At 43.3% G+C, this 26,050-nt stretch overlaps 1 protein-coding gene and 2 long non-coding RNA genes across 3 annotated transcripts in view; 1 reads left to right on the top strand and 2 right to left on the bottom strand.

The window, feature by feature from the left end:
- Window positions 1-3,180: 3,180 nt before the first annotated feature.
- LOC144329835 (uncharacterized) lies at window positions 3,181-5,825 on the bottom strand. Its single transcript, XR_013395489.1, has 2 exons — window positions 5,710-5,825; window positions 3,181-4,732 (listed from the first exon to the last, which is right to left on the bottom strand). It is a non-coding gene; the product is annotated as an uncharacterized LOC144329835 (long non-coding RNA).
- Window positions 5,826-8,443: 2,618 nt separating this feature from the next.
- Window positions 8,444-20,780, bottom strand: LOC106999116 (uncharacterized). The gene is made up of 4 exons (XR_001445810.3): window positions 20,428-20,780; window positions 13,655-13,811; window positions 9,857-10,041; window positions 8,444-8,698 (listed from the first exon to the last, which is right to left on the bottom strand). It is a non-coding gene; the product is annotated as an uncharacterized LOC106999116 (long non-coding RNA).
- A 79-nt stretch (window positions 20,781-20,859) lies between these two features.
- The window catches only part of RYR3 (ryanodine receptor 3), a 566,953-nt gene continuing 561,762 nt past the window's right edge, over window positions 20,860-26,050 (top strand). The window contains exon 1 of the mRNA XM_028850703.2: window positions 20,860-20,989. Coding sequence (XP_028706536.2) covers window positions 20,939-20,989 — 51 coding nt within the window. The 5' untranslated portion in view covers window positions 20,860-20,938. The remainder of the gene's footprint in view (window positions 20,990-26,050) is intronic.

The following is a 26,050-nucleotide window of genomic DNA, read 5'->3' on the forward strand; positions in this document are numbered from 1 at the left end:
AAAAAAATCTATTACCATAGTGATCAACACTTGACAATCCAGCAGCACTGAACTACAAGTAGCTCCTTTTTACATCATGCTGTTTCTCATTCTCTGGCTTTGACTTGACTTTTCTCTTCCATGAAGAAATTCTTTCCCCACCGCTTTCATCTGCCTAACTCCTCCCCATGCTGTAAGACTCAGTCTCCTCCCCAGAGCCTAACTGAACAACCCAGCAGTGCTATTTGCTTTTCTTCTGTAGTTCCATGTGTTCCTCCTCCTGGTACTGAACACATTATGGAATAGGTATATGGTTGCATCGTTTCCCAGAGGAGGCTGTGAGATCTCTAACAACTGCGGCCAGTTCTTCATCTTTTATATCCAGTGCTTAGCCAGGCCGTGGCACATAGTGAATGTTGATTAAGTATCTGAAGATGCTGGAACAGGCTTGGTCCTCCTCTAGGAGTGAACCCATACAAGACCTAAAATTGCTTTGAGTTACTTTTCTGAAATCTACCTCTGAAACCTGCTTTTTTATCCTTGTCTGTCCCTTATTGAAGGCATTTCACTTTGGTTCTTAATATTTAACTTGACTTGCTCCTCAGATGATTTGTTTTTAGTTCTCCCTTGCTTTTGGGCCTACCTTCAACTTGGAGTTCATTTTTCATTTTCTCCTCAGCCTGGGCCCCCAAACCCAGGACAAGGACTGGCCTGTTCACTCCTCTGTCCACATGCCCAGCTTCTGTTCCTGAGACCCAGCAAGGACGAAAGGCATTTCCTCGACTAGCCCTGTCCTGCCCCCTCTATCCTCCCAGCACGCACCGTGCTCTCTTTGGCTAGGATGATGGCTGCAGCAGCAGGGCCTGGGGCTTTAGTCGACTTCAAGTATAAGACAAGCGATCAGCGTGCTATAGCTGCAAGAAAAGCACATGCTTTTGCATAATTCACGAGTAGAGTATAATAAATACCATGAGAGGAAGTGACTCCATTATACTCTAAATAGATAGATCCAATTCAGGCATCACATTTAAGAATAATACAAATTTAGTTCCTCTACAGAAAGCAAACCAGAATGCAGAAAGATTTTCAGGCCCTATTCTGGAAAATGGATAACCCAGGGGTACATGAGTTCAATATAAGAATACCTGTTATAGAAAAAAGGTGTCAGAAATAGCATAGCTTTCTAAGTAGAGATTAAATTAAGTAAAGATTTTTGCTTAGTATCACAGAAATTTCCTCTTAATAAGAACTATTCAAATGCAAATGGACTGTTTTAATAGATTATAGTCCATCATTTTATATGTATATTTAAAAAACATAATATGTAATCATATATAATTTATAATATATACTTTTATATTTATATCATATTATGTATATGCTATATTTTTTAAGAGTGTTAGGAAAAATTCCTGGATACTAGATATTCTACAGAATATTTATGCACTCTTGAGGGAAATTGGACTACATAACCTCTAAGATCCCTTTAGCTTCTGAAATTCCAATCCTGTGAATGTATAAAGCACCCATGTCAGCCTATTTTGTAAATTTATACATGTCTTATTGGTCCTACTATATTGCAAGCTCCTTTTATACAGAGATATTATATCTAATTCACCTTTGCTACCCTTGTAACAGTACATATATATTATACAGACTTGCTCAATAGGCATCTGATGCATAAATGTATGAATGTATGGATGGATGAATGGATGGATGGATGGACGAATGGATGGATGGATGGATAGATGAATGGATGGATGAATGGATGGATGGATAGATGGATAGATGGATGGATAGATGAATAGATGGATCAAACAAAAACCATGTGGACTTCTCTAAGATATTTTATGTGATCTTGGGAAATCCCTCAATTCCTTTCTCCAGTTAATGAAATGAACATTAACTAAGGATCCTACTACCTGCAGTGTTGGAGGAAATAGTAAATGTGTGAATTTAAAGATGCTGGAAACGTAAAACGTTAGGCAAAAACAGTAAAACAGTATTTTGTTAATGATATTTGTTCCTGTCTCAAATCCTTCTATTAAAATTTAATTTTTTTTTTCAAATTGTGGAATTTTGTAGCTGACATTGAAGGCTCAGATGCATTTTTATCTGAGATTAATTTTTTTTACTATGCCATATTCTTTGTAAGAAATCTTTACAGAGCCATAAAATCTTTTTGTGGCATGGGTTAGAATACATTAACTCAACAATATGGCTTTAGTTATACTGCCTAATTTCAATGTGAGAAAAATATCTACTTCACTATTAATTATTAACAGTAGCAGAAGTAGCATAAACACATATTTGTCAGGGCTCAAAGCAAGAAACTATTCCATTTTTTTTCCCCTAGGATTGATGAGTTTGTCCTTGCAGTTCACATCTGTTGGGCTACGTGCTCCAGCCCCAAATCCCACCTGATTTACCATATTCACGAGCTAACACCAGGGTGAGCTCCTGATCAAAGCCAGATCCATCACAGCCAGCCCTTTTCCTCAAAATCTGAGCTTGAGATTAAATATCAGCCTCTCTCCTCATAGCTGTGCCTATTACGTGTTAAATTTGATGCTCACTTTTGCCATGTTTCCCAGTGCATCCCGAATAATTGAGGAAGTCTTCCTGGGTATTCATTGTTTAAATTGCCTTTATAATGTATATGTATATATTATTGGGTCTATGCTGATTATAGTCTTCTGGGGAGCATTTATTAATTGAGATTCTTTGAGTTACAAGTAACATTTTAGGCAGTTTAAGAAAAAATCACAAATTTAGCTTCAGGCTATTGGTGCATCTGATGGAATGCAAGACCACAGAGCTAGATAGTGACGGTATCAGCACTAGCACCCTGCCTGCTGATTAAGCCTGTTTCTTGCACTATTTTCAAAATTCAATTATTCACTTATTAAAATTTTTTCTCACCTCCTGTATATTTTCAGTGATTGTTGGCCCTTTTTATTTTTCAAGTCCACTTCAAGTAGGTTTATGAAGATTGCCCTGGCTGAGGTCATCTCTTTATGAGCCAGAGTGTTTTATTTGCCATCAACAGTGAAAGCGTATTTATCAAACATGCTATCAATCTCAGTAACACAGAATCCCTATTAATGACATATTTCTGATAGGACAGTACAGTCAATATTACCTAAGTTCTTCAAGATTCCAAATTGCTTCCTTAAGTCTTTACAAGAAATGAAACAGAAACTGTAATTAGGTTTTTATTGCTGCTTCTTTCCATTAAAAAGTGTCAGTTTATATTTGCTACATATGAAAGCGTTAACAGAATATTTAATTAGCTCAAATCTAAGGCATTGCATTGCAGAGAATACACAGGCTTTATCAGAAGCTAGATTAGCTCTGTGCCACCAGAGGGCGACCTAACCTAATTATGTGGAAGTGTGAGACTGGAGGGGTTAAAATCGAGTTAGCCCTGAATGGTTGAGGGGCGGGAAGGGAAATACAAGCAAAAACATACACAATGGAAAATTAGAATAAGCACACACAAGCCTACAATTTTCCAAGTCTTCCTAGTCATAGGTCCTTGCTTCCAAAAAACTTGTTTCATTCATTAAGGACTGTTTGCTACCTGATATTTTAATGACTTGCCTTGGCTATTTTTAATCCTTGCTATTGCCTCATTGCAGGCGGCGGTCATCATTGAAGTGTTTCCTTAGGTTAAATAATTATGTAGAAAGTAACGCACTGCACTATTTGCAACTCACTGCCGAAGATGGAAAGGAGGCCCTGAGCCACTCCAAACACACAGGGACTCTCATGAGGTATTGTCCCATTACGTCCCTGTTTGCTTCCCCACTGTTATCATGGCAATTGCTCTCATGGTCTAACCCAGATTCCTAGGAGTAGAGTACAAACCACTTTCTCCCCTTGTGTCTTCAGTAGTGATGGGAACAGCTTATGACACATACAAAAAGTTTTGTTGTGTCTTTTCCTTGGACTTTTCTTCTTCCACTGAAATAATGTGCATTCTTTTTAGCTTATTTTCAGACATTATATGACATTGCTACTTTCCAATTTTCCTGTTATTTTGATGTTCCCTTTTAAAACAATAGAGTTGCTTGTTTTGAAATTATTTTAACTAATAACAAAATTAGTTATTCTGGCTGATTTCATTTTTAGTTTTCCTCTTGTGGTGTCAAGCAGGGGTCCATCTGTGTGCCATTGGTGAAATGGTGGTTTGGTTTTAATTCAGACACATACCAGAGCCAGCCATTCAGTCTGAGTTCATGCTGCCTTCTATTCCTTCAGCAGGAGCACACGAAAGCAGTCTCCACACCTGTCTCCAGACACACAGCCCATCGCTGCCTGAAATCGGTGCTTTGATTCTCAAATGCAGTTACTGGGCAACTCACAGTCCCCTGCATACTGAAGGCCGTTTCCTAGGCAGACCACCGGCATAGCCCAGACTGCAGGGGCCTGTGCGAGGACGAACCTCTGAAGTTAGGTGGCTGCTGTCCTGCGTGGTGTGCACGTTTCTTACAGCATTCATCCCTAAGAATATCTCATGAAGACAATCTTTCCTGGGACACAAGTCAGGCAGCAGCTGCAATAGGTGTGGCAAGCTTCCAAGCTATGTGTCACACTGCAACCATGTGGGCATTAAGGAGTGTGTTTTCCTGGCTCCAGACCTGAAAAGTAACTCTGCCCAAGATAACTAGCTGCCCCAGGACTCAGGGCAAACAAACACACATGCTGCCTGGCCAATGCCGCGTCCTTTCTGCTCTAGCGAGAGACGCTCCTGTTAAAACATAAACACAACCTTGTTGGATGGAAGGGGATTGTCGCAAACTCACACACAGCAGGTGGTCAAAATGGAGGCATATTTTCTTTAGTAAATGAATGATTCTTCTCCTCCTATTTTCATTCCTTGGGCTTTGATGAGGATGAAAAAGAAGCAAGACATGATCTGCTTTTTTCCATTCCCATTCTTACCAAGGGCAGTGGCAAATAACTAGTCTCTCTAGAGCTTAGCATATTAAATATTAACGACCAAATAAGAACAGAAAGTCTCTTTCCAGCCCTATGATTCTGCCTCACACAAAAAAGTACTTAACATTTCTTCAGATCTTTTGCTGTGTCAGGCACCCATGCTAAGTACTTGGTATACATTATATCATTTAATTTTCACCACAACCTTTTCAGGTGGTATTACTGTTATTCCCATTTTACAGATAGGGAAGCTGAGGCTGGTGGAGTATAGGAAATTTGCTCAAGTTTTCACAGCTGGTAAGTTATAGAGATGAGGTTTGAGTCAGCATTTGTAACCGTACTCTAGTCAGGACTTAAAGAGTGTACTAGAATAGAGCATGTATACAGGGAGGACACATTGAGTTCTATGTCAACAGTCATAAATCTTCACTGAAGAACTTATGTTGTAAAAATAGGTGTCATATCCTGCCAGTTTCTCTAACTGAAGGAAAATACCAGAATCTGATGGGCTTTGTGGCTCTACGGACCAAAGAAAGGCTCCAAGTTGCAGAGAACAGGTTCCAGCTTGAATGGGGCATGGACCTTTCTCCTACCTCCATCCCTCACCCACTGAACTCACATGGCAGCTGCAATGGCCTGAGGGAGGGTGGGCCTCCCAAACTGCTCAGGTTTTAGCCTTCAAGTGGACATTAATCTTCTTGAGCTGTAAGATAGATGCCCCCTTATTCTAAATTAATACATGTTGCAAAATTGAAGATTAATAAACATAAATCAATTGATACCTACAGAGTATGTATCCGGCATTCAAAATCTTGCTGGGTTCTGTAGAAGATAAAAAAATACATATATACAACATAGCTTCTGGTGTGAATTTAGCTATTAGCAAGAGGGAGAGGACTCTAGGTTCCATGGCCACTCTAAGCTGTTCCCAATTCCTCGGACCAGTCACCCCTAAAGGCACATTCTACTTTTTGTTTCAGCATGACCATAATCAGTGGTCTACAGCAGTGGTTACTCAACAAGCTTTATGCTCTTAGGATTCCTTGGACTCTTAAAAGTTGTTGAGAACCCAAAGAGCTTTTGTTTATGTGGGTTATATCTAATAATATTTACTACCACATTAAAGATTAAAACAGGCCGGGCGCAGTGGCTCACGCCTGTAATCCCAGCACCTTGGGAGGCCGAGGCGGGCGGTGGGGTCACGTTCTGTGGTTTACAGCGTTTGTTTTTCCGCTCTTTGCAATAAATCTTGCTGCTGCTCACTGTTTGGGTCTGCATTATTTTTATGAGCTGTAACACTCACCACGAAGGCCTGCAGCTTCACTCCCGAAGCCAGCGAGACCACAAACCCACCGGAAGGAAGAAACAACTCCAGACTCGCCACCTTTTAGAGCTGTAACACTCACTGTGAAGGTCTGCGGCTTCACCCTTGAAGTCAGCAAGACCATGAACCCACCAGAAGGAATAAACTCCGGACACATCTGAAGAAACAAACTCCGGACACACCATGTGTAAGAACTGTAACCACCGCGAGGGTCCACAACTTCATTCTTGAAGTCGGCGAGACCAAGAACCCAGTGGGTGAAACCAACTGCAGACACATTACCAAGGCCTAATTCAGGCCAAACTAGAGGTGGCCAGCGTGGCATGACTTGAGGGATATCTGGAATTCTACTCTGGGGAAAAAATAGTATCTTTGAAAACACAAATGAGAAAACTCATTTCAAGTGATTCAATTCTTTTAAAATGAAAATATTCCCCCCCTCCCTATTAGTATAAAGACCACTCTCAGAACTATTGGATATTCCTGCCAGCTATGTCATTCAGGACTCAACAGAATACACACACACACATGCACACGCCCACGTGACGCACACATCGATTTACTGCAGGAAATTATGTAACAGGGAGGCTAGGCACATACAAATCTGTAGGGCCGGCTGTCAAGAAGGGCAAGCTGGAAACTCCTGGGCAGGAGATGGTGTTGCAGCCTTCGGACAAAATACCCGCTTCTGCAGGGAACCCTCAGTTTCAACTAATTAGATTAGGCCCACCCAGATTATCCAGGGCGATCTTCCTTACATTAAATTGACTGTAGATATTAATCACATCTACAAGATGCTTTCACAACAATGCCTGGATTAGTGCTTGGTTGAATAACTGGGGACCATGGCTTAGCCAAGTTGACACATAAAACTGACCAGTGCACTACTTTATTGTAAATTTGTCTACTTTTCCCTTCCTAAAAAGTTTTATAAATTAAAAAAATTCAACACCTAGGAACTGAAAAATGAAAAGAAAAATACAGAGCAGTAAGACAGAGAAAGCTGGTCAAAAGGTGGGGAACAAAAGGAAGATAGACAAAGAAAGCTCAGAAACTGCCACAGAGAGACACGCAAAATTAGAGAGGGGTGAGGACAAGGGACAGGAACACAGAGGAAAGGGGTGACTGTTCCGGAGTTTAACTGCTCTTATCACTAACTTTAAATTAGGAATTCGAGAAATAATCATCATTCGTAACCCTTCATTTTCCTTATTCTTGGTGCTGAATGGAATCGCTGTCTGAGTTTGCCAGGTAGGAAAATATAACTCTTGGAGCTCAAGTGACTTTAAATGAAACTCATTGACTTGAAACCCTGGCTGGAGCTGGCGTCTGCGATACAACTTCCCCATTCCTGCACTCTCTGTTGAGATAGGTTTGGTTCTTGCAAGTTTGCCTAGGGAAAATGTGACCTGTCTCTTCTTTTGGTCAAGGTCTTGGGCTCTGTCGTCAGACCGTGTGGAAGGAATCCTTTAAGATGGTCCCAGTGAACTCCACCTCTTGATATTCATGCCGTTTGTGTTATCTCCTCCCTGTTAGTGTGGGCTGAGGCTAGTGATTTGCTTCTTATGAATAGCATATGGCAGAGTGATGTGATGTCACTTCTGCAATTAGGTTACAGAAGATAGGCTTGCATCTCGCTTTCACCCTCTGTCTGTCTGAATCTTCCCACATACTTGTTCTAGTGAAGCAAGCTGCTATGTTCTAAGTCACCTTATGGAGAGGCCCATGTGATAAGGAACTGAGGGTGGTAAGTGACTTGAGTTCTGTGCCTCAGTTAACTCATTTGTAAAACGTGGACAATAATAATACTACTGATGGCAAAGGGCTATTGTTGGACTAAATGACTTAATACATGTAACCAGAATAGTGCCCAGCACACAGGAAATGTTAACTTACTACTACTACTACTACAGGTACTGGTCTACTATGATCATTTAAAGTTCAGAGAAAGATCACCATGTATCTCCTTCTAGAGAAAAGCACAATGTTACTGCTGGGGAATTAAGAATAAATGCTGCCTCTTAGGGAGTTAGTCTTAAATTTTCAACATCAGCTTCCCAAGCTTCTGCTAGCTTCATGCAATTCTAATCTTGGGATGGCAATATCCTTGTCCATAGATGGCCCCTGAGAGCCCAGTGCCTTGCTGAGCCCAGAATATTCAAAAAGATTTCCAAAGTATTTGGAAAATATCCTCCACAGGTATCTTTTCCAATTTGTCTTTTTTTTTTTTTTAAATCACTTTGTGATTTTTACCCAAGGATTTTCAGTGCCTGGTCAGGGAGTTACCTACTAAAAAAAGTAGAGAGGACGTCTGGCCTCAGAGACTGGCGAGGAATCACTTAACTGGAATGCTGAGTAGAGACTGCACCTGCCCTGTCAGTGATCTACTCCAGAATCTTGCAGGGCTTTTTCCTCAAGGGATTCTGACTGGGCTGCAGGGAGTGCAGGTGTCTGCAAAAGGGAAAAACCAAACCGAAGGGTCATTATTGGTCATGTCTCTTCCCTTAACTGTACATCAAGGCTAATATTTCACCCTCTCTACTTTTATTTATTTATTTTTTTGAGACAGAGTCTCGCTCTGTCGCCCAGGCTGGAGTGCAGTGGCGCGATCTGGGCTCACTGCAAGCTCTGCCTCCCGGGTTCACGCCATTCTCCTGCCTCAGCCTCCCGAGTAGCTGGGACTACAGGCACCCGCCACCTCGCCCGGCTAATTTTTTGTATTTTTAGTAGAGACGAGGTTTCACCGTGTTAACCAGGATGGTCTCGATCTCCTGACCTTGTGATCCGCCCGTCTCGGCCTCCCAAAGTGCTGGGATTACAGGCGTGAGCCACCGTGACTGGCCCACCCTCTCTACTTTTCTAAGCTGTCTTATTGGGAATGAATGAATGAATGAATGAATGCCTCAATGATATCTTTAACACACCTGTTATAGTGAAAGGAAGCTTCAGGTAACGAATATATTTGATTTTTTAAAAACCTGGCAAAAGGTAACAGATGGAATGTTAAGTAATAGCTAAATAAGCCTTGCAATTTGGCGGAAATGGACCTGAACTCAGATCTCAAGGAATTCTTCTACTTCTAGAGATCCAAGAATGCCATAAATGTACCGTCTGTTGACCAAGGCAGGGAAATCGTCACTCAAGTGGATTTCAATCTATTCTCTTTTGTCCCTTCCCAAACTGCTCTCCATAAGCTTGCAGCAGTTGCTGTGTGGCCTTAGAAGTAGTACCCGTTAGCTGTGTGGATAATGAGGAAGAATAAACAACCTCTGAATACAAGTGCTTTGGATCAATCTGTAGGATCTAATTTGACTATCTCAAATCTAAAGTCATTAAGAGTTTTTTTTTCTTCTCTGCTTGAACTGGAGGCATTAAAGCACAGTGATTTGGTTTGGCTTTAAAATTAGATAGACTAGGGTTTAAATCCCAGTTTAGCTGACAACCCTTAGGGAGATTTCTTAACCCTGACCCTCAGTCTCCTCATCTGTAAAATGGCAGTAAAAATGCCTATTTCACAGGGTTGTTGATAGCTATTATGATGACTTGAGAGAGAACATTTAAGATGGAAGGGCAGGGCAGGGGTGGAGAGAGGCTGAAAGTTGGATCTACCTCTGGGAGTGATGATTTCTGAAGAATGGCATCGCCACTCAGTAAAGCGCTTTGCGTAGTCCAGTATAACTGAGGGGTTGCGTGAAGCGGCAGTCCGGGCCCCAGGCCTTCCACATGACAACCAGCATCTCAGTCAGGGGAGCTCTCGGGTCCAATCAGTGTATTGTTGCCTCTGTTCTGCCAGTCTGAAAAGAAATCGTGCCATAGGGTTAAGCCTAATCCTATTTCCTCAATGGAGCTGCTTCTGACTACCCCAGCCAGTGGCAGTCTCGCTGGACACTCAACTTCTACTCCACTCCCTGGACACTAAACTTGCATTGCTGCTTACCTTACTGTACTATGTTTTTTTTTTTTTTTTTTTTTTGTGAGACAGAATCTCACTCTGTCGCCCAGGCTGGAGTGCAGTGGCGAACTCGGCTCACTGCAAGCTCCGCCTCCGAGGTTCACGCCATTCTCCTGCCTCAGCCTCCCGGCTAGCTGGGACTACAGGCACCTGCCACCACGCCTGGGTAATTTTTTGTATTTTTTTTTTTTTTAGTAGAGACGGGGTTTCACCATGTTGGCCAGGATGGTCTCAATCTCCTGACCTCTCGATCCACCTGCCTCGGCCTCCCAAAGTGCTGGGGTTACAGGCGTGAGCCACCGCGCCTGGCCTTACTGTACTGTGTTCATATTTTGTCTTTGAAACTAAGTTGTAGCTCCTTGAGGGAGAGAGGTAGATTTTTATCTCATTTGAATCACTCCCAGTGATAATATACTCATTATCTGAAGCTTCCTTTCCTTATAACAGGTGTGCTAAAGATACCATTTTTATCTTCTTTGAATCACTCCCAGTATTCACAGATGCTAAGAAGTGTGCTCCCCAACTTGGTCTGCGAATCCCTAAGGTTCTGTAGAGCTGACTCAGGTACCTCACCTACGATGAGATCACTGGGCACCCAGTGCCAAATCCTGGGACCACCATCCACATCTCTCCTGCAGCTTCAGCCAGAATAGCCCGTTTTCATAGGTTTTGCCTCTGGATGTCAGTGGTGATGATGACGATAGCGTATTTGTTGAACACTGGGTTTCCTCCCATTGTTGAGTATTTGGCAGCCCAATTTCCAACCGCCCAAGGGCTTTCTCTGGCAGCTGGAGCCGGCTGAAAGTGCCAGAGAATTAACACCCTGGGAGCAGCCTTCACCCAGTGACTGACCAGAGTTAGCGTCTAAATACCCCAGCTTCCTTGTTTTTCTGAGGGTGACTCTGAAGTGCATGTTCCTCACTGGTTCCCAGAGTTCCCCAGTGAACTGGACTCCTCATGCACAGAGGTAACTGGCTTGATAACTTGCTCCTTACTGGCTTCCTTCCCTTTCCTGTCTCACTTTCTCACTCTTACTGGTACTTTCTGGGATCATCTCCCAAATCAGGGTCTGCTTTTGGAGAAACCAGACAGTAAATCAGTATCTGCTCATTGCCAGTCACTGTTCTAAAAACTTTATAGATGGGCCGGGCGCGGTGGTTCACGCCTGTAATCCCAGCACTTTGGGAGGCTGAGGCGGGTGGATCATGAGGTCAGGAGATTGAGAGCATCCTGGCCAAGATGGTAAAACCCTGTCTCTACTAAAATACAAAAAATTAGCTGGGTGTGGTGGTACATGTCTGTAGTCCCAGCTACTTGGGAGGCTGAGGCAGGGGAGTCGTTGGAACCCGGGAGGCGGAGCTTGCAGTGAGCCGAGATCGTACCACGGCACTCCAGCCTGGCCACAGAGTTAGACTGTCTCAAAAAAAAAAAAAAAAACAAAAAAAACCAAAAAAAAACAACAACAAAAATAAAATAAAATAAAAAATAAAAATAAGTAAATAAATAAATTTAAAAACCCCAAAACTTTATAGAGATATTGACTTTTCAATTCTTCAATCATCCTCTTAAATTTGTTTTTAAATTTTGCTTTTCTTTTTTAAATAAGAAAATTGAGACACGGCAAGGTTAGGTATCTTACTCGGGTTCACAAAGCTAAACAGTGCCGGTGCCAGGATTCAAAGCAAAGGGCTCCAAATTGACGAGACTCTGCAATGTGCTGATCCAGGCAGGTACTCTGCCCATTGGACGAGAATCATAGCTTCCTTGCAGAAGTCCTTGGCAAAGCTCATTTCCTCTCATTAACTCCTGAATCCTGTCTTTGTGTTGAAGTGTTTCAGGTCTAGATAACCTTTGTCTGTTGTTTGAAGGCATCTCTTTGTTAGAGGTGTCAGTTCTCTTCTTTTTTCTTTTTCCACACACCAAACTCAGTTGTGGAAGCCAGCACAGGGTCAATGCGGCAGGGAGAAGTGTGTGTCCTGATGTCTTGACTGAGTGACTCATTATTTCTGCTGGTTCCCTTGCCAGTGTTAGTTATTGTTCCTCCAAGGATGGTGGTACCAATAACAGAGATAGAAAGATTGGGAGGAAGGAGGAGCCAGTAGGTCTGGAAAAGGGCAGCTCATGGGGAGGGTCCTTACTTACAGGATAAATTCTGTTTTAGTCATGTTGCATTTGAAGAAATGTGATACACTCAGTTGGAAGTCTCCAACATACAGTTAGAAAAGTAAATCTGTAACTTGGAAGACCTGGCAATAAAGATCTGAGCATAGAGGCTGTGGTGGCTAAAGTCATGAAAGAGGGTAAGATGAGTCTGCAGAAAATGAAGGAGGTTCAAATTTGGAATCTTAGAGAACGTCCATTTCTGATGTCAGAATGAGAAAGAGAGGTCATCAAACGAAATCAAGAAGGAAGAGTCAGAGATGTAGAAGAGTCTGAATAGTGCTAGGACCTGGACCCCAAGGATGGGGAGTAGTTCCAAGAAATAGTAATGAACCAACAGGGCCAAATACTGAAAGGGTTGAGAAGAACAAGAACCACAATTAAAGGGTGCTTAAGGTGTCTCAACATTTGAGGTCATAGACTATAATGTTGAGGTAGAAACTAAGAAGTGGAAGGATATGAAAATTGTGAAGTGACGTGTAAGTCATTGATAAGGTTTGGCTGTGTCCTCACCTAAATCTCATCTTGAATTGCAGCTCCCACAATCCCCACGTGTCATGGGAGGAACCTGGTGGGAGGTGACTGAATTATGGGGGCAGGTCTTTCCTGCGCTGGTCTCATGATAGTGAATGAGTCTCATGAGATCTGATGGTTTTAAAAATGAGAATTTCCCTGTACAAGCTCTCTCTCTTTGCCTGTTGCCATCCATGTAAGACGTGACTTGCTTCTCCTTGCCTTCTGTTATGATTGTGAGGCCTCCCCAGCCTCCTGGAACTGTAAGTCCATTAAATCTTTTTTTTGTAAATTGCCCAGTCTCAGGTATGTCTTTATCAGCAGTGTGAAAAATGGACTAATACAGTCATGCGATTTAGTAAATTAATATTTTACATTTGTAAAGGGCTATTCTAAAACCACCTTGACATGAGATTCACCAATCCCAAAACCTCCTCAACAGTGTTTTTACATGTAATAAGTACTTAAGTGAATGAAGTGATTAAGCTCAATCTTAATTTTCTTTTCCTTTTTTTTTTTTTTTTTTTGTTGTTGTTGTCTGTTATTATAGTTTCAAAGAATAGTCAATAATCCCTTAGGGAACAAGCACTCTAGGTGGTCACTAGCAAATTCTCACACATGTGTTAGCCATTTTTAAAAGAATTCGACCACAGCAAATTCACTAAACATTATAACTTTATAGAGGACAATATTTGATGATTAAGAAGACACTCCAGGATCTTGCTCTATGTCTGGGTCATTACACTGAATTTAATTATGAAGAAAGCAGGGAAAATAAATACCAGACAAGGAGCCCAGAGATCTGGGCTTTGGTCCCAGTTTTCATCAATTCAGTTCACAGTTCACCTTAGGGGGCCTTAGTTTCATCATCTGCAAGTAAGGTGTTGACTCTATTGGTGATTCCCAAATCAGTGCTGGTCTTGATGAGGTTTTCATCTCCTTTGCAGGAAAAGGAGAGAGTGAGTGATAAAGAGAGAGAGGCAGAGAAAGAAAGAGATTATGTAGTGAGTTATTCACAAAGTCAAATTTATTCTTAATTCTAAGATTTGTCCTTTTTACTGTCTTATGTTAAAAAGTCCTTTCTTTTATACAATAGTAATAGCCATTAATTAGCAGTTTGATTATCAATGTGCTTAAAAGCAACACAAAAATATGGCAACCCCATGATACAGCTGAAAATTGTCTGTAAATTTTTGCTGGTCTATGCACCCATTGAACTTAGACTCTACATTCTCAATTCCAGATTGTATGATAAGGTACAAATGTGGTAGTTTAAGATCTCTGACTTCTGTTTGGACCTCAGATGAGAGCAACAGGAGCCACCCAGCAGCACTGCAGGCCTCCTGAACTCTTAAGAGTCCACAGCATTCTGCCATGCTTGTTGGCGACGACAGCAGCATTCTGACAAGGAATTGCAAAGCAGAGCTCACATCCTAGGACACTGGAGCTCTGAATACTAAGAGAAATTGCGTGTCCTTTAGTGCAGAGAGAACGAAGATTTGCTTTGTTAGATTCATTGGATTATTTTAAAGGAAATTTCACCAACTCAAAGATACTGGAAATGAGATCTGCTCAGAACAGGCTATAGGGACAAGTTGAACCTGGGAGTTGGCCATATAATTACTACCCTGGAACCAGCATGAAAGTCAATTACCTACATTTTTACCTACTGAAATGTGGGTCTCAGCCTGGTACCTGAAATAAATGACGCAAAACTGTGTTCATCTCCTTACCCACTGTGTGCCCACCTATTTCAGCAGGAACTATTAAAACTGCAGCGAATCAGAGCAGATTGTTGCTGGCAGAAGCTTCAATAAATCTGTGCCACTGAATTACAGGAAGACTTAAAATGCAGAAATTAGAAGTCAAAGGCATTGAGTTTAGTGTGAGACTTATCTGATTAAGTGTAGTTTCATAAGCCACTAGATCTCAATCTCAGAAAGCCCAAGGGAAAACCTGAGGGGGGTGGAAGGTGACAATTCCACCTTCCAGAGGAAGTCATAGATTTCAATATGCCATAGCAACAGAATACATCTCTCATTAAAGATGCAAACATAATACAGCTCAGAACAAGCTCCCTAGGAAACAAACAGGGAAAACCAGTGTTGGTGTTCGTCATTAACTTGCAACACATGAGCTCTGCCCAGAATGTTTTGCTTATTGGGGCAGGAAATCATTTGCTGAAATCAGAAACATTGTGTCTTTTTTTGTGAGTAAAGGCCTCAAAAAAAAAAATCGAATGAGAATAGAACTTTAAGAGAGGCAAGAATACAAACAGACCGGAAAGGCAGGCATTGGAAACCAACACAAAGGAGGAGGACAGGGAGAGATCTGCAAGAAATAGCTAGGTGTTTTGTGCTGAGCACTTGTACGAGATATTCTGCTAAACATTCTAATCACCCAGTCATTTAATCTTTAAAATACACCCAAAAGTGGGTATTTTCATAAAATGCAAACAGGCTTTGAGAGTTTCAATTATTTGCTCAGAATCATGCAAATGGTAGAGTTTTGCCCAGGACTCAAACTCTTGTGTTGCTAATGTCAAAGCTGTTGCTATACACAATGATTACAGTATAAATGTACTTTTAAACAGAGGCTGACCTGCAGGAAAATGCAAATAAACTACTATAATGCTGGTGGCTTAATCTATTGCTTTAACAACCCTTTCCAACTGGCGACTCCTTGAAGATGAATCAGCTCAATGGATGGAACCTTGCAAGACGATCTGCCTCCTAGGCTTCCGCAAGTGTGCTCAGCGTGCCTCCATCTCCGCAGTGCCTCAGAGGTTGTCCCAACCCTCCGGAACAAAACCCCTTGAGTGATTTAGTTTCCGGAGCCTTTCACCAGAATGGCATATTAACTTTGGCCTCATAATGTAATCCTCCAATCTTAAAATATCAAAAAGAAAAAGAAGGAGAAGGTGAAAAAGAAGGAGTAGAGGAAGGAGAAAAGAGGAAGAAGAAGAAGGGAGGAGGAGGAAGAAGAGGAGGAGGAGGAGGAGAAGGAGGAGGCGGTGGCAACGACGACATTTCCATGTGTTCAGCTTCAGGAAGGTATCAGTGACTGGATCCTTGCCTGTGTTAAGCAGTTGCGATGTCTGTGGCTTTTGTAAGCAAGATAATGCACATATCATCAGAAAAAGAAAAAATTTTTTTTGTACCTGTCCCCTCTCTATTGAAGAAAGGAATCTGAATCAAGGATTTTGGTATGGCTTCCAAGTTTTAGGACAAAGGTATATTAGTATACCAATTTAGTAGCTTATTATAAAGATCTTGGAAACTAATGATAATTTTTTCTTAACATTAAAAAATGACTTCTGTAAAATGTGTATACCATCATTCCTACTGGCACCAAATCAAAAGCAGGTGTAATCTCAGGAGTTATTTCTTTCTGTTCACAGGCTTCCCTGGCGACAATATCTTCTTGCCTTATCACCAGTAAAAGAGCTTCACAATTTGAACACCTGAACAAAAAGCAGGGAAAAGTGTTTTTTTTTTCTTTTTGCTAATGAAAAACATACATAAATCTTCAGTCAGTATATAGATAGTACTTGTGTATACGGTGAGATATTTTAAAAGATGGTAGCTAGCAGAGTCAGCTTCCTCAGCTCTACAGTTCTTTCCATCATTTCCTTTTATACTTTCCTTAGGCAAAACCTGAGTCAATGCAGACCGAAGCCATGAATGCAATTAATGGAAGAAATGCATTTTCAGCAAATGGATGATGACTCCTATAGTTAGGAAGTGAGGCTGAAATGGAGAAAGATTTAGTGTTGTGTAGAGTTTAATATATTGCTAATAACATGGGTGAAGGCTATCTTTATCAAGTGTGACCCCTTAGCTTCCGTGTCTCCAAGCATGGGAAGTCCTAGCTAGTTAAAGCTGAAGCCTACCTCCCCTATGGCTAAATGAACGAAGATTTATGAGGCTTTTAACCAGAATGAAGGGGCCAGGGTCTTTGGACAGCAAATAGAGTGGAGCTAACTGGGCTTCCTACAATTGAATCCGTGTCCTTGGCCTCATTGAGACCACTTGGGCAACTGGCTACCATGAATAATACGATATAGCAAATGAGATACTGACTTATATGAGTGTGGACATTTTCATTAGCATTTTAAAACTATAGCAGTATTACTGTTAAGACACAAATAAGAGGCCCTCTTATGTGAGAAAACCCTCAAGACCAATACTTTGAGAACCTGCCAGAGGAGAAAATAATACATGAATTTTATTTCAATAATCAGGCTTCAGATTTTGTCAGGCCTTTAAAATTATGTATGTAAAAGGTATAAAAGTGCTATAACAATAAAAATGAAAAATTTCTGGTTTGGCCCCCACCTGCTGTTGATATTGGCCGCACAGTGCCCCAGCATTCAAAAACAGCAGGCTTCGAGGTCTGACTTTGAACCATGCCAGCATTCCAAAGGTATTTCATTTCTCTGTGGTGTGCACCTAATTGAAGTCACAATAATGGCTGATAGCTTTCTCCAGGGCTTTAGAAACCTGGGGCGCTTTGGGTTTTTCTTTAAAAATGTAGTAGCTACAATACCCTCTAAGACCTAAGGTCCAAATCCTCTGGCTCTCTAATAAGAGTAACTGGTTTTGAGAGAGACTCAGTTTAAAATATAGGCTGTGTGGAAGCAAACCCAACATGTATGGGGTATGAGGGGCATGGAGGTGGTGTATGAACCTGATGCTTTCCACTTTGCTATTCTAGAAGCAAGGCAGTATAGTGGAGAAAGTACTGAAACGTATTGAACTTGGAGTCAAACAATCTCCTCTTACTTGGAGAAGGTACTGAAAAGTATTGAGACTGTTTTACCCCAAGTAGGAGGAGATTGTGTGACTCCTTTTACTAGTTGTATGAATTTAGACAAGTAACTTACTATTAGTTTATTCTCTCCCAGTCTTAATGGGTGAACTAATAGCAAAACAAGTATCAAAGCAGTGTCTGAACTACTATTTATTTATACCTACATGACGACAACATCATTATTGGTGCATCTTTGAGAAATCTTAGAGAATGGAAGAAGTACCAGTAGATTTCAAATAGAAGTAAATGTCCACCTTCCCCAGTTTACAGGCTGAAACAACAATCCAAGATTCTACATGCTGAACTCCAGAACAATCTTAGATTTTGATGATTAAACAGCTTACTTTTGGGCACTCTAGAGGAACACAAAGACCATCAGGGATCCAAGTGGATGCACCAATGGTGTTACAGAACTCCATTCTTCCTTCTTATGTGGTAGGTTACTTGACTGATATGGGAAGTGGTGTCCCAGGTTACATATCTGTATTTTAGTAAAGTATGTAAAAAAGGCATTTGTAGTAGCCCCTATGAACAAGAAGAAATTTGGGCTGCAAAGTCATATATTTATGTAGGTTATTTTTAAACTATAACTTTTATTTTAGGTTCAAGGGTACATGTGCAGGTTTGTTACATAAGTAAACTGCATGTCATGGAGGTTTGGTGTACAGATTATTTCATCACCCACGTCATAAGCATAGTACTCAATGCGTATTATTTTTCTGACTTGGGTAAGCTCTTGACCATTAAATAAGCATAATCAAAAGTATGAAAGTTAATCCAAGAGGGCCTCTATTAGTATTCTGAAGGTATGCCATATCGCAGGTTAGTAATAATTAGCACCTTGCATGGCATACTCTAGCTTTAAAAATATCTTAAAGGTTCACATATAGAGACATCAATACATGATTGTGTATTATAATTGGAAGGAATATATATATACACACACTGTATATATATACACACACACTATATATATACACTATATACACACACTATATATATGTGTGTGTGTGTGTATATATATATATATTTTTTTTTTTTTTTGAGATGGAATCTCGCTTATGTTGCCCAGGCTGGAGTGCAATGGCGTGATCTCAGCTCACCGCAATCTCCACTTCCCGGGTTCAAGCGATTTGCCTGCTTCAGCCTCACAAGTAGCTGGGATTGTAGGCATGTGCCAGCACGCCCGGCTAATTTTGTATGTGTGTGTTTTTGTTTTTTTTTTAAGTAGAGATGGGGTTTCTCCATGTTGGTCAGGCTGGTCTCGAACTCCCGACCTCAGGTGATCGGCCCACCTTGGCCTCCCAAAGTGTTGGGATTACAGGCTTGAGCCACCGTGCCCACAGTTACTCAAGCACTTGCACGTGATCAAGATGGAGAAGAGCTGACTTTTGCAGTTCACGTGGGAGGAAGAAAAAAAGTAAATCTAGAAATTCTAGTTAACTCCAAACACAGTAAGTGTCATTGATGTTTCCCCAAAAGCCAATCCAATATTAGGCTGCACATAAAGACTGCCCAAAACAAGGATGGAGAGCACAATTCAGGAAGAAGACAACCTGCAATGCTTATATGGCCATCAAAGATGACATAGGCTCTGGAAACTATACTACAGGGAAAGTTGGGGGTAAGAAGAACCTTAGCCAGAAGAAAAGAGTGGATGGTGGGCCATAGAGACAGGCATGGCAGATGTCTTCTAAGAGATGAAGGGCTACAATGTAGAGATGGTTTGACTTGTTCTAGGCAGGTTTCAGAAGAGGCACAAGACCCAAGCTGCAGCCTCTAGAAGGTAGCAGTTTGAGTACAATATAAGAAAAAAACATTGTTTTTCTTAGCATTTCTGATGTTCATCAGAGATTGTGGGACCGAAGCTCAGGAAAGAGATCTTAAGGTAGAATCAAGAGAGAGAGGTCGTCCACAAGGAGGCGGTAATATGCAGCTGTGGAATGGCTTGGGGTTTCCAGCGTCTTCCACCACCATCAGCCCAGAATTACCACCTTCCCAGCTGCACTTCCTCCTAAATCTACATCTCCTGTCTGGTGCCTTTTGCCTTGAACAGTCTCTTGCCTCGGAGCTTCTCGGCCATCAAACAGAAGGGGGCACCCTGCACCGTCAGTCTAGACAAGGACCAATCTAACAATACCCAACCATGGAAAAGGACCTAAGGCTGGGGGGGATGTAGGAGCCTTCAGGACCTGGAAGGGAACCTCCTGTAACTGTGCTCCTCTCTACCCCCGTTGGAGTCCACAGGGCTGGAACTCTAAAATGCAGAAGAAGGTTAGGGGTGGGCAGACAGGAAGGGTTGTGATGCCACCTGACTTCCAAACTGAGGATGGAACAGGAGCTCCCTGGGGTATAGAGAGAAGTCACAGCAACCCTGGACAATCCAGCGGTTTGGTAAAGTGTACTTACCAATTTTGAAGAGGGGAAGGGGTTCTCTTAAGGTGTAGAGAGGACTATCTAGGGAGTTGCAAACTTTGTTATGAGTGGACAATCACCCTGGCTCCTCACTGCACCGTTTTCTCCTTGCCCAACAAGGCACGCGGGTCCCGGCAAGGGATTCGAGTCCAGATCTCTCTCTCTCTCTCTCTCTCTCTCCCTCCCCCCCTCTCTCTCCCTCCCCCCCCTTCTCTCTCGCTCGCTCTCTCTCTCACACACACACACAAACACACACACACACACACACACACACACACACGCGCACAAGCAAAGTGGGCAAAGCGAGCAAAGCGAAGAGGGTTGGTACCCAGTCTGGGCGCGCTGGAGCTAAGCAACTGGCCTTTGTTTGTGAATCGGAGCAGTTTAGGGGACATCCTCCGGTCGCCGCGGGGCGCGCGCCTCCGCTGAGTGTGCGGTGCGGTGCCCAGCGGTGCGGGGGAGGCTCCACCGCGCCGGCCCAGGGCCCCCGCACCGCCCCCGCCGGCTCGACGCGCCCGGCGTTGCGCTCTCCACCGAGCGGGCGGCCGCAGCGCACTTGGCTGGGGCGAGAGGCGAGAGGCGAGAGGGGTGGGCGGACTGCTTGGTTGGCGTTGGCGCTCTGCAGTGCAGTGGAGTGTTAGCCCAGCTCCCTATATGGTCGGGGATTAGCTAGGCGCTGCTGAGGCTGAGGCTGAGCCAGGAGCCGGAGGAAGAGGAGGAGGACGAGGACGAAAAGGAGGAGGAGGAGAAAGAGCGCAGCAGCAGTCAGCGCACGCCGAGCGGCTGCCGGGGGAAGCAGAGGCGCAGGAGGCTGGGGCACCGCCGACGCCTCGGGAGCCATGGCCGAAGGGGGAGAAGGAGGCGAGGACGAGATCCAGTTTCTGAGGACTGTGAGTCTCCGCGGCGGGGGCGAGGCCGTGGGCAGGTGGGGAGGAGCGCGGAGCGCGGCGAGGAGGGGCTGGCTGCGCTGCGCCGCGCCGCGGTGCCGGGTGCCCGGTGCCGGGCACTTTCTCCGCACCCGCGGGCTGCAGAGGCGGACCAGCCACCTACCCGCGGGGCCGCGAGGGGCTGCGTGGAAAGGGGCACCATCTCCTGCCTCTCCCTTGTTCCTCTACTGCCACCCCTGCCCCAGACCCTCCACCTAGGACCGCTCGCTCTCCAGGCAACTTGCTACTTGGTCTGAAACCCTTGATGCCCAAACTTCAGCAGGGGTTTGTTCGTGGTTGTCCTGACCCAAAAGATCGGCGTTGGAAGCCCTCGCCCCGGGGTCGGCCCTCTGACACCTCCACACTCCACGCCAGCCCCATTCCTCTTCCAAGGCGCCCCCACGCACCGGGAAACCGTCGGGAAGGAGCCAGCGGGGCAGGGGGGAGCGTGGAGAGCCGAGTGGGAGAAGCGGGCGCAGGCGCTAGGTCCTAGCCCTGGGATCGCTCAGAGGGGAATTCACCCAGCGCTGCCCTTCTCGTGTGAAGCCTCACGCGGGCAACTGCTGCTGGAGCCTGACTGACTGCCTGCCGTGGGTTCGAGAGCTGTGGCTTCTGTTCCCCGCTCCCGCGAGCCCCGCAGGACAGGGAAACCCCAGTCAGTGGCTCCGCGTCACTCAGGTCCCCTCCTTGGCACCTGAGGGCGCTGCTCCATCCCAGATTTGGGGGTGAGGGGGTGAAGTCTGTTGCAGCCACACCAGCCTTGCGCTGTAGGAGATAATGCAAAGACTTTCAAGGTGGACGGCCACCCGGAGGGGTGGGGGCCTTGGGGATGCATCCTAGCGCTGATTTCAGCCAAGTGACCTTGAGCAAGTCGCATAATCCGCCCTACTTAGCCTCAGTTTCCTCGTGTGTAAAATAAAATATAGCCAGCGTTTCAGGGTGATAAGGATTAAATGATATTGTGAATGTCATAATGTTTGGTAAACTGTAAATTGGTCTGTAAATCTTAGATAATTTTATATGCACTGCTTAGCTGTCAGGAATTAGAATGAAATTCTTTCTTTCCCTCTCTCCCTCCCCTATAAGGGTGCCCCCCCCACCCATGACCTGGTCTTCGAAGATCACAACTTACCTCTTGTCCATCTTTTGAACCACTCTCCTCCTGTCAAAGTGCTTCCTTCCAATTCTTTTCAGTTTCTCTTCCAAACGTGGTTCTTTTGTCAAAGCTAGGACTTGGGTCTTATTTGGGTGGGGGGGTATGGAAGTACCTGGCAGCCTGCTGGTACTACTGAGAGGCTACAGTATTCATCTCTTCATCCTTGGTCTGACCTGCAGACCCAGACTCCATTCTCATCTCTCACACTGCACACAAGATGGCCCCGTAGTTGCAATTCATGACAACCCTATTTTTATAAAGCTGCCTGCTCCCCTCAAAGCCCCATGAAATCCTGTGCTTGTCCCTCTGACAGGTGTCTAGTAATGGATGGGTGGCAACTCAGGTTCTTTCTGCCTTGTGTCCTCCATGATCAGTAATTTCTTCTGCTTATTATTAATGATCTTTTGGGCATTATTGCTTGAAAAAATTATCTTCAGACCGATAGGGTCAATGTTGAATAGATGTCCCAGGGAGTTGAGGCTTACGAAGGTGGTGGTTTTCGTGAGATCCTTATCTCATGCTTTTCTCTTGGCTTCTGAGCCATCTTCCCTGACTTTTCCTCTCCATCTGGCATTGTAAGTGTTTTTGTTTTTGTTTGTTTTTGGTACACCTGTAGCCAAGGTTTATTATAGTAGTGGTTCTTAAGTTTTGTGTGCTGGGCTTCCTGCCCTAGAGATCAGAGCTGGTGGACCTCTTTTAAAGTACACCCATGACAGCCTGTGGGGTTCAAGGACCCAGGTTCAGAACCCCTGTTGCAGAGAACTACATATCACTTATGGCTTAGAGCGAGTGCTGGAGGTAACCATAGGGGCAGTGATTCAAATGTGGCATTATTGATTCTTTTCCTTCTAGTTATCACCTTATGTATTTTTTAAGGTGTGTTCCTCATTTCTTCACCCTATGAGACACCTTAACATCTTAATTTTTAGTTCACTGGGAAGGAAATAGGTGATGAAACTGAAGCACAGAAAATCAAGTGACTTGGCCATAGCTGTTGACAAGTTATTGGTAATTTCCATTATACAATGTTAAATTACATTCCCGCTAGAGCTTGGCATTGAGCGTTACGCCAGATGTTATATATAGTCTTAAGAATATACTTAAGAATATAAGAGGAGTACTGCAGCTTTCTGAGCTTGGCATCCTCCTTCTTCATCCGTGAATTTGACAAAATGATTTATTGGAATCCAATAGCCATAAGCTTTTGATCTCTGCACAGAATTTTGACTTTAGGGTAGTTGGGAACACCAGGCTTGTGCTAGTGGTGGGATTTGTCTCTCCTTTGGACATGTCTGGGTTAGGGAAGTTATTTCACTTTGAACTCATTCAGTTACCTTTGCCTTAGGCTTTCTTTCTCCTCCTCAAACAACACCTTTAAAAGCATTTTGGCAATGTATTAGTTATATATAATGCTTCCTCAGATTGCCATGGTCCTGGATGAAAAGGTGGCTGATACTGGACCATGGAATAGAATCATATCTTTGTAACCATGAACTTTAAAGGATTGCCATCCCAGAGAGCAGAAGCTTTTAACCTACTTACAAAAAAAGACCATACAATAGCATTATGCCAAGGATCCTAATCAAATTGTTAGTGGTTGTAGCGTCATGTTTGTTATAATAGTGCCAAAAATGAAAGCAGCTAGAACTATTGATAGTGTGAAATGAGCCAGAATTACTGCAGTAAGCACTATAGGTGTGTGTGGTGTGGCTTTAAACACTTATTTGTGGTAGCGTTCATTTTGGTTATAGCCTCTGATACGTTTGGAAGCTCACCCTCTCCTAAGTAGAGAACAAGACCTAAACAAGGGCTTTGGAAGCTTAAACACATGCTAACTAGATGCTACTGTACCCCAAGCCTTAAGGAGGCAGTCTAAAACTATATACCCTCTTCTGGCCTTCTGAAATCACTGACAGTCATGTATGCCAGTTAGAATCAGGCAGCTAGACAGATAGAATCTTGAAGGCTAAAATGTTCCCTCCCACTGCTCTTGGCAGTGGCATCCTCCTCTCTTCCGATTGCTCTTGCTGACGTAGCCAGTGTCATTGACGTGGCTCTGAAGCTGCTCTGAAGCAGATAAACCTGCCAGCCGCTGATCTGAAAGCAAGAAGTTATGGTGAGAAGTGACAATTACCCCATCTTCAGACAGTCGGTGGAGCGGCTGGCACCACATTCTGCTTCGAGAGTGCCAGGAGAAAACTTTTCTCTCCTACTTTTCCCCTTAGACTACAGTATCCATTTAAAAAACAAAACACGACAAAACTCTAATCCTTAGCTTATTGTTTTTAAAATGTCACAGTGTTCTCCTTGCCAACTGCCTTTCCCCCACAATGTTAATTGAAACAGAACTCAGAGTGAGATAGACATTTATTTGCATTAGTTTCAATTAAAGGTTGGTCATAGACAGCCTAATTTAGCCCTCCCCATAGAAAGTTGTCCTCCTTCATCTAAATTTGCAGCTCTCGAGGGATAAGAAAAGGCACTTGGGCTGAAAATCAAGGATTGCTCCCTTATCTTGGGTTCCTGCCTACAGGGTGCCTAGGACAAATTCCTGAATTTGAGCTGTAGCACTCACGTGAGCTTGTGTCTCTCGTCCCTCCCCAGAGCGCGTTGTCTTGGGTTGGAATGACAGTGAACTTGTACCTGGTGATTTATGGATGCCTGCTTTCTTCTCCCCACAGAAGGGACCATTTACATAACAGCTGCATGAAGCCTGTGTTTTGGTAGATTTTCCTTAAGGAGATAAGGGAAAGGAGGTGGACACCTTCCTCCAGGCTGTAGGTGCTAGTGAGTAGCAGTGGAGGTAGTGATAAAATGCAGACCTCAGATACCCACACGTGTGGTGTGAGTTGTTGCAGAGCTGAAATATAAGCTCTCCTGCTGAGTTAGGTTTGAGGGTTAAAATGACAACACTCAGAATATTCCCACACTCTGGGCCTTCCAAGGTCACTTCAGGGCTTCCCATCTTCTCAGTCTCTCCTTCCTTGGCTTCTCAAGCTGATCTGATTAAAGACCCGTATCAGCTGACTGGACACACAATATCCCCCCCTTTCCAGGGAAACGTTCCCGTTGATGTGAGAAGGAGGCTGGATCCTTTTTTCCAAAGTGATGAACTGAAATCAGAAAGGCCGCATCAGCAGTAGGGGGGTGGTGGCACACACCTTCTCTGCTAAGACCAGATTGCCCTGTCCAGGGTTGTCCTAAGGATTTTAAGCTGCTGAGCTCCTGGGGAAGGAGGTGGTGATGACTGCAAACTTGGAAATATTTGGAATGCAGTGTGGCCCACTTTATAAAGACTGAGGTCAAGGGATAGGTCTGCAGTTGAAGAATGTGTGTCTAACATCTGTGCATGTGTTTTTTTTCTTATGCTACTGTGATTATTAAGCAAGGAATGGTTATTAACTATGTTAAGTAACATATTTCATAAGTGTAATCCAGTGAAATATTCACAAGTGAAATATGTGATTTAACAATTTTTAGTTTCTAATATTGGTTTCTCCAGCTCCTTAGGGTTGATCTGAGGGAAAAAAAAAAAAAAAAAAAAAAAAAAAGCGGTGAAAAAGAAAAGAGTGGGAGGAATGTATCTGGAGAGAAAAATACTCTGATGATTATTTTTGAAGGATTTGTATTTAAATAAGATGTAGCTATATGTGCTTATTTGCCTCTTTGCTTTGTGTTGTTTTTACACCTTCATGGAAAGGAATCTTTATTTTATAATTTGTCTTTTTCTTTACCTTACTACTTAAAGAATTTTTAATTTAGAAGCCATCAACTCCATCATCTTCTAATTGACTTGGCATTCTTCTGAATATCTTTACCAATCTCAAGTGCAGACCCAGGCGGTCCTAGGTCTTAAGAACCCAATACTT

The sequence above is a fragment of the Macaca mulatta genome, chromosome 7 (assembly GCF_049350105.2).
Source record: "Macaca mulatta isolate MMU2019108-1 chromosome 7, T2T-MMU8v2.0, whole genome shotgun sequence".
Lineage (NCBI taxonomy): Eukaryota > Metazoa > Chordata > Mammalia > Primates > Cercopithecidae > Macaca > Macaca mulatta.